At 39.6% G+C, this 6963-nt stretch overlaps 1 protein-coding gene across 1 annotated transcript; it reads left to right on the top strand.

Annotated features, from left to right (window-relative positions):
• The first annotated feature begins 2521 nt into the window (after positions 1–2521).
• LOC104962001 (cyclin-dependent kinase 5 activator 1) lies at positions 2522–6403 on the top strand. The gene has a single exon (XM_010790376.1). It carries the CDS (start codon positions 3313–3315, stop codon positions 4192–4194), a length of 882 nt encoding a protein of 293 aa, XP_010788678.1. The 5' UTR covers positions 2522–3312; the 3' UTR covers positions 4195–6403.
• The last annotated feature ends 560 nt before the right edge of the window (positions 6404–6963 follow it).

The following is a 6963-nucleotide window of genomic DNA, read 5'->3' as shown; positions in this document are numbered from 1 at the left end:
AATTCTCTCCTGATTGAAACATCATGTGTTGAAATAAACAACTGCAGTTCAAAATAAAAAGTGAATCGCCTAATATTTTTGTTGTGGAATTAATATCTTTCTTTAAAGGCAAAAACATGAAAAAGCTAAGAAAAAAAAATATTTAATACAATATATTTGGAGCAACTTAATTTATAAATGGTTGTCAACTTAAAAACGTGTGTTCACAATGATAGTAATTAAGTACATACAGTACAACTTAAAATTCCTTTTAAATCATACGGTAAAACAAGTTGGAGCAACTCGATTTTTGGAGTAATCAACTTAAAAACTTGTATCCCGAATGAGGGTAATTAAGTGCATACAACTTAAAAGGAATTTTAAATCATGTGGTAAAACTCGTCGGAAAAACTTAAACTTTTGAGTAATCAACTTCAAAACTTGTGTTTATAATACCAATTATTAAGTAAGTGGTAATTAAAAACACCTCTGATTGTAGAGGAAAAGCCTTCTCCCCTAACTCAAATAACTTTGTTGCTTTAAGACAATTTCATTAGAAGTTGTCTTAACTCAATAAACATTGATGCAAACTGTTGCGTTGATTTTCTTTGTTGAGCCAAGGCATTTGTTTTTAGAGTGTAGAGGAAGCCAGAAATTCTAACTGCGCAGATACTCATGGGATTGAGTGTAGTGGCACATTTTATATCTTACATAATATGGTAAAACCAAATGCAGTAGTTCCATGATGATGTATTTCAGTTCATGTCCTTTGCTAGACTTATTATTAATCTTAAGTTAAGAGTGTCTGGGTGTCAAACACAGTGTCTTGAACAAGTTCCTGTGTTTGTTCCCTGTTCCACAATAAGTTCCTGCTTTCCCCACTTCCATCTGTCTTTAACAAGTTCCTGTTTTACTATATTAGTTATGTACAGTTTCTGTTCCTCTGGAAAGGCGTTGCTTATCTCTCTTTCCAGCCCAGCAACAGTGACAGGTGATGAAGTGTTGTTGAACTGTCAAGATCCTATAAAACTTACACACACACTTGCCTCCATGTGCACTCTTGCAGAATACTCTGTACTCTGTGAGACTTGTGCCTTCGAAGCGCTTTGAATAAAGAACCAGAAAGACAACTCTGTTTGTTTCACCAGTTTATTGATTGATCATTCTAATTGTATATCTCCAAAGTATTGACTAGGTCAGGAAAAAAGAAAAGAAAGGAAAGCTATAAAAAGATATCTAATATATTTCCTATGTCCCTCCATATACCTAAAAACAATGCAGCTGGAAAAACACTCAGGATGGAATTTATTGAACAAATCAGCCATATGGCCTTGAGATTTCAAATATGAAATGCACAGCAAATATGCATATGGTGTGCAATTCAATACATTTCAATATGGGACGAGTAAGAAGAATGACATTGAAAAATGACCTCAATGGAGGTATTTAGATATCTATGACGCAGTCCTTTACTTTTGGCATTTAGCGGATGCTCAAGTGTCATTCTGAGGACTCCATGGATTTTCAGTGGCATTAGTGTCAATTCTAACTTCAAGCTGAATGGAATGTTCGGACAGTTGTCATTTAATTTAGTGGAGGAGATCCAGTTGACTCAGGATAATCGGATCCACCAAAGAGTTTCCCAGGACGTACATGTGATGCTAGGTGTAGGATTACAATTGGCCTATACATAGCAGCAAACTATAAGTGAATCCATGATGCTTTGATGAGTATTTAAGGCAAAATAGTAAACTTTTAAAGACAAGTCATGGCCAATGAGGATTTTTAGACTTAAAAGAGCTGATCTGACGTCTCTTTGGTAATATTCGTTTTTTGAAGCTATGAAATCATAGCTAAATAAGTCAAAATAATGGACAATTGGCATCAAGCTATTAGTTTAAGCTCGTAGTTTAGTTCTCCCAGAGCTGGCACAAACACCTTGTACAGATGTATTTTCTCTTCAGGGATCAATCCTGCGTGAACGTCAGGGAAAGACTGTTGATGCGGTTTAAAAAACAGTTTGGTCATTCTTGTTTGACACAACAATGATGAAGACCTGTCTAAAGATGAATTGTCATTTGCCTATCAATTCACATTATGATTCGGGCCATATGTATATGGTAGTGCACAAACAAAGTGTTAAATCAACAAAACAATGCTGTATACAAGGAATCTTGCAGATTGATTTAATCACGGTCACCAGAAACCATCACCATATTGATCAGTTATAATAATGTAGAGAGAATTAATGCATTTGTTGCATTTTATTTTTTTGTTTGTGCAATATGTTTTATGGTTTTATCAATAGTTCTGTGCTTCTATAATATTCTTATCCCCTAATTATGTAAGTGTTCTTAAAAGATTATTCCTGTTCTTTAAGTGATCTCTTTGCAAGGCACTTTGATCATCATCTGCAGGGTTTGAATATGCTCTATAAATAAACTTGGCAATGTTTGTTTTACAGGGTAATTTCATGGTAAGGTTGAGGATATTAATGTACATTAATGCTTTATAGGGACACATTACTGTGTAAACAAAACAAGCTGAAGAGCAATGTATTTAATCATGAGCTTTCATGCATGGTCAATGATACCATTGAGGTAAAAGGTGGCATTAAACCTGTTTACTAAGGTCTCATATATTGTCCCTTTTTGCTTCTTAAGATATTTTGTTGGTGAAAACAAGTGAAATGTTAGCAGGATGACTGTGATTTTAACCTTCCTTAGCAGAGGGCATCATGGGCAGTATGATTCCATATATACACATATTTAGCAAACAAACAAAAAATAAGCATTAAGGGTGTCCTATAACAATTAATCATCATGCTGATAGATTAGACCACAGGAAAACAGTCTGATTTAAAAATAGCACTCATTTTCCACTCTCGGCTAAAGCAACCAGAGTAGTGTGTTTAACCTGCAGGCTATTAAGCTATCGATGATAGCCTAGTACTTAAATAAACAACACCCCTTGTGATTGGGTCATTGATCTGCCTTATCATTGGCTGCCTTGACTGTCAGTCAGAGGCTGCACTTGCTGGTTCGTTTAAACCGATGATTTAGCGCAGGTCGACTAATCCCTGTTTATGCACCAGCCACAGGATTGTGTCGCAGCGCGTGCGGGGCTGACGGAGCATCTCTCGGAATATTCTTATACCCACCTCCATCTTTATACCCCGCTGCCGCCCAGGATCCACCACCCGTTGCAACTAGACGTGTAAATGGAGTTTCAATCGTTGTCGTGACTGTCCTCCACCGCCTCTCACCCTGCCGAAGACTGCGTTGAAGTTGCAGCAGCGACCACAGCACCGCGGCTCCCTCTCCTGTTGCAGACATGGGCACCATCCTCTCCATATCTCCTGCCACGAAGAAGGCGTCTATTATGGACGCCGAGCTCGCGGTAGGGGATGGACAGAAAAACGACAAGAGCCTCAAGCGCCACTCGATGTTCGTCTCCCTGTCCTGGAGGAAGCTGGTGTCCAATTCGGGCAAGAAGAGCGCCAAGAAAGTGACCCCGAACCCGCTGCCAGCCCCGGCCAACCAAGTGGCGCAGCTCAACAGCGAAAACATCAGGAAGACGCATAAAACCGACGAGAAGAAACCCAAAGCGCCCATCCCGGTACCAGTACCCACTGTGCCCACGCAAAATAAAGATGCCCTGGTCCAAAATGGAAAGCTTTCCACGGTGCAGAAGCAGCCCAGCAGCCTGTCTCTAGTGTCCCCCAGGCGGATCGTCATCCAGGCTTCCACCGGGGAGCTGTTGCGCTGTTTGGGGGACTTCATGTGCCGCAGGTGTTTCAAACTGAAGGAGCTAAAGAGTTCAGATGTGATCCTATGGTTCCGCAACATCGATCGGACTCTCTTGCTGCAGGGCTGGCAGGATCAAGGCTTCATCACGCCGGCCAACGTGGTGTTCGTGTACCTGCTGTGCGAGGACACGATAGAGGACAGCGTGGGCACCGCGGCCGAGCTGCAGGGAACCTTTCAGACTTGCCTCTACCTGTCCTATTCCTACATGGGCAACGAGATCTCCTACCCGCTCAAGCCCTTCATGATCGAGGCCAACAAGGATGTGTTCTGGGAGACGGCGCTGCGGATCATCGACAGGCTCAGTGCCAAAATGCTGCAGCTCAATTCAGACCCGCACTTTTTCACCGAGGTCTTCCAGGACCTGAAAAACCAACGAGATACGACCGAGGCAAACCTGGATCGCTGACATGGAAACAAGACACTGGTGTTTTTTTGTTTTTTTTAAAGAATAAAAAAGATGATTGTTTGGCACATAACGATGAATGTAAAAGGCCAACGTGGAAGGCTTCTCACGTCTGGGCTGAATATAATGATAGGCTGCAGGGTAGGAGATTTCATAAAATGCATGCCACAATGGTAAAATCATCATATTTTTGGTCTTGTCCCTTTGGGGTGACGCAGGGATTGACATTGTAAGTGACACTCAGATCCTTCTTTCATTCATGATTAGCCTACATGATGGGTAAGTCAGCGCGCGGATGGTGCAGAGTGGGCTGGTGCAGGTTCAGGACCAGAATAGATGTGTTTGTGAGAGGTGGAGGCGGAGCTGTCCTAGGTGCTGACCTGTACAGCCATTTCTCCTCTGCTCCGTGCTATTTGAGTCCTCTAGCTCGCCACAACAGAGCCAATGCGTGGCTTAAGAGGACAAGAGTCAGTACACTTTCAGCACATAAGCCTAAGCCTTGTGAGTGCAGGTACACAGCATAATGCTTTTTTTTAGATTCTCTGTAAGCTGATGGACATGCAACAGATAACAGAAGCATGTTTCTGCAAGGGGACACAATAGGCTTATGTGAATAATTACTATTTATTTTATTGTAGAATAGACTGCTCGATAAATCATATGGTCTACAAAACGTCAGAAAATACAGGAAAATCTCCATCCCAGTTTCTCAAAAGCCAAAGTTTGTCTTTAAATCTTCTTGTTGTCAGTCCAAACCCAAATATATTAACACAGAATCCATAGAGTAAAATCATTAATAAACAATTATATATTTTAGGATAAATCTGCATGCTTTAATCAGCTAAATCTCACACAATAATGAAGGATTCCTACAGATATTGAAAGTATTTTATTGAAATCAACAGAAATATTTAACAGACTGTGAAGTTTCAGAAGCGGTATGATACAAATTTGAGAATTGCAAGAAATCTCCATACCTGACAGGATTCTTTGCAGGAGAAATGACTGTCATTTAATGGGTTACAAATTGGTTGCGGATTATCATTTTGTCAATGGACTAATGGATGAGTCAACCAATCGTTGCCTCTCTAAATAAGACGCTATGGGAAATAGAGGTGAAAAGCCTCATGCTGTGTATCTTCATATCTGATTACTCTTGATGTGGGATTTAATCCACCATTCATGTACACAACATTATTTTTGAGATAATATAACTTGTTTTCCTGAGACTGTTGGGATCCACCTGCACGTAAGCTATTGGCTCAAGTTGAATATGAGGTTCAGAAATGTGCAATAAGTGATGGGAAATCTTCCATTTTGAATGTGATAGAAAAAAAAACGCACTTAATGGGCCCATAGGCGGCCATACAGCAAGATTATCAACCGAATGCCTCTGTTGTGCAACACAGGGCTAGATAGAGACTCAATGGAATGTACAGTTTTTCAATAGATTTTTTTTTCTTCGATCTTATACGTGCCAACTATGAAATGCTCTTGGCCTGAAACTATGTGGTTTACATACATTTTACCTTTATTTAATTTGCCTGTTTTTATAGCTGGCTGTATATGTTGTTGTCCAAGCATAACAAAAAATGGTCATTGTTTTTTGCCCTGCTCTGTACATTTTCTAAGGGCATCAATTCAGGAATTATGTTTTTTTTTTCAATCATGTAAATATTGAATGTTAAGGTCTCATTGTTATTAAGTGATATCGTTTTGCTCACATCATTGCAGTTCCTATAAGCTAAACGTGATTCGACTCCAGCTCTGAAACCCAGCTTATAGGGCAACATGGACAGTTATTATTCTGTGTTATGCTAAGTAACCATTGTGATGTTGTGTTGTGAACTCATCGCTTGGAAAGTGAAATATAAATGCTGCTATTTTTTGCACAGCTCTGAACAAATCTTCGATGTTTTACACAGTGGTATTTGCATAATGGTCGTGTACCAGTGTTTCCTGTCAGGCCACTGGAGTGTTTGCCATTACGTTTGCAGTCAGTGTTACTAAAGTCTATGACGATCATCTGTGAATTAGATCTTTTGTACAGTTCATTTTTCCTATGTGTCAGCTTTGGAAGGTGATATTTAGTAAGTGTGTGTTGTCTGTGGTTGCGCCACAGTTGCATTCACTACTCTACATGTTAATACAAAGGTCAATGCAGTACTTGTTTATGGTGACCATGATGAAATAAATCCAAACTTCTGTAGGATCTGGTTTCTCTGGCATTGTTTTTGTTGATTGAACACTATACATTTTATTACATAAGCGCATATATGGCAAATTGTTCCTACAAATTATGCACTTTTCTCAAGTAGCAATTCACTTAGACAGCCTCTTATCCACTCACAACACCCACTAATCAGTTGATTTGGCAGTGGAGCTCTTGAGATGTGATTATGCAATAAAGTCCATGATGAATGCGCACACTGGGATGATGCTAAAGGTTGCCATGGGACTGAAGCTCGGGAGACTTCATAGGTTGCCATGAAACAACAAGTCAAAAGATTTCTTTTTTAGAACTAGTAACACAAAGATACATTTTTTGGAGGTTTTAAACTCTGCATATGGAAGATATATATGTGTAAGAAAAGCTACTACCTCCTAGTACATTTTGCAATAACACATCTGACACATATAAAGGATATTTTTGGTATCCTGTCTGTGTACCCTGGGTATTGAAATCCAGGCCACATAGTGAAATGGGGACAACGAAATCATACAGGAGAAAGATGAAATGTAAAAAATAAATAATGTAGGATGAATCTGCAT

The sequence above is a fragment of the Notothenia coriiceps genome, unplaced genomic scaffold (assembly GCF_000735185.1).
Source record: "Notothenia coriiceps isolate Sejong01 unplaced genomic scaffold, NC01 NC01_scaffold00034179, whole genome shotgun sequence".
Lineage (NCBI taxonomy): Eukaryota > Metazoa > Chordata > Actinopteri > Perciformes > Nototheniidae > Notothenia > Notothenia coriiceps.
Note: the sequence above shows the minus strand (reverse complement) of the source record. Positions and strands in the feature narration are given on the sequence as shown.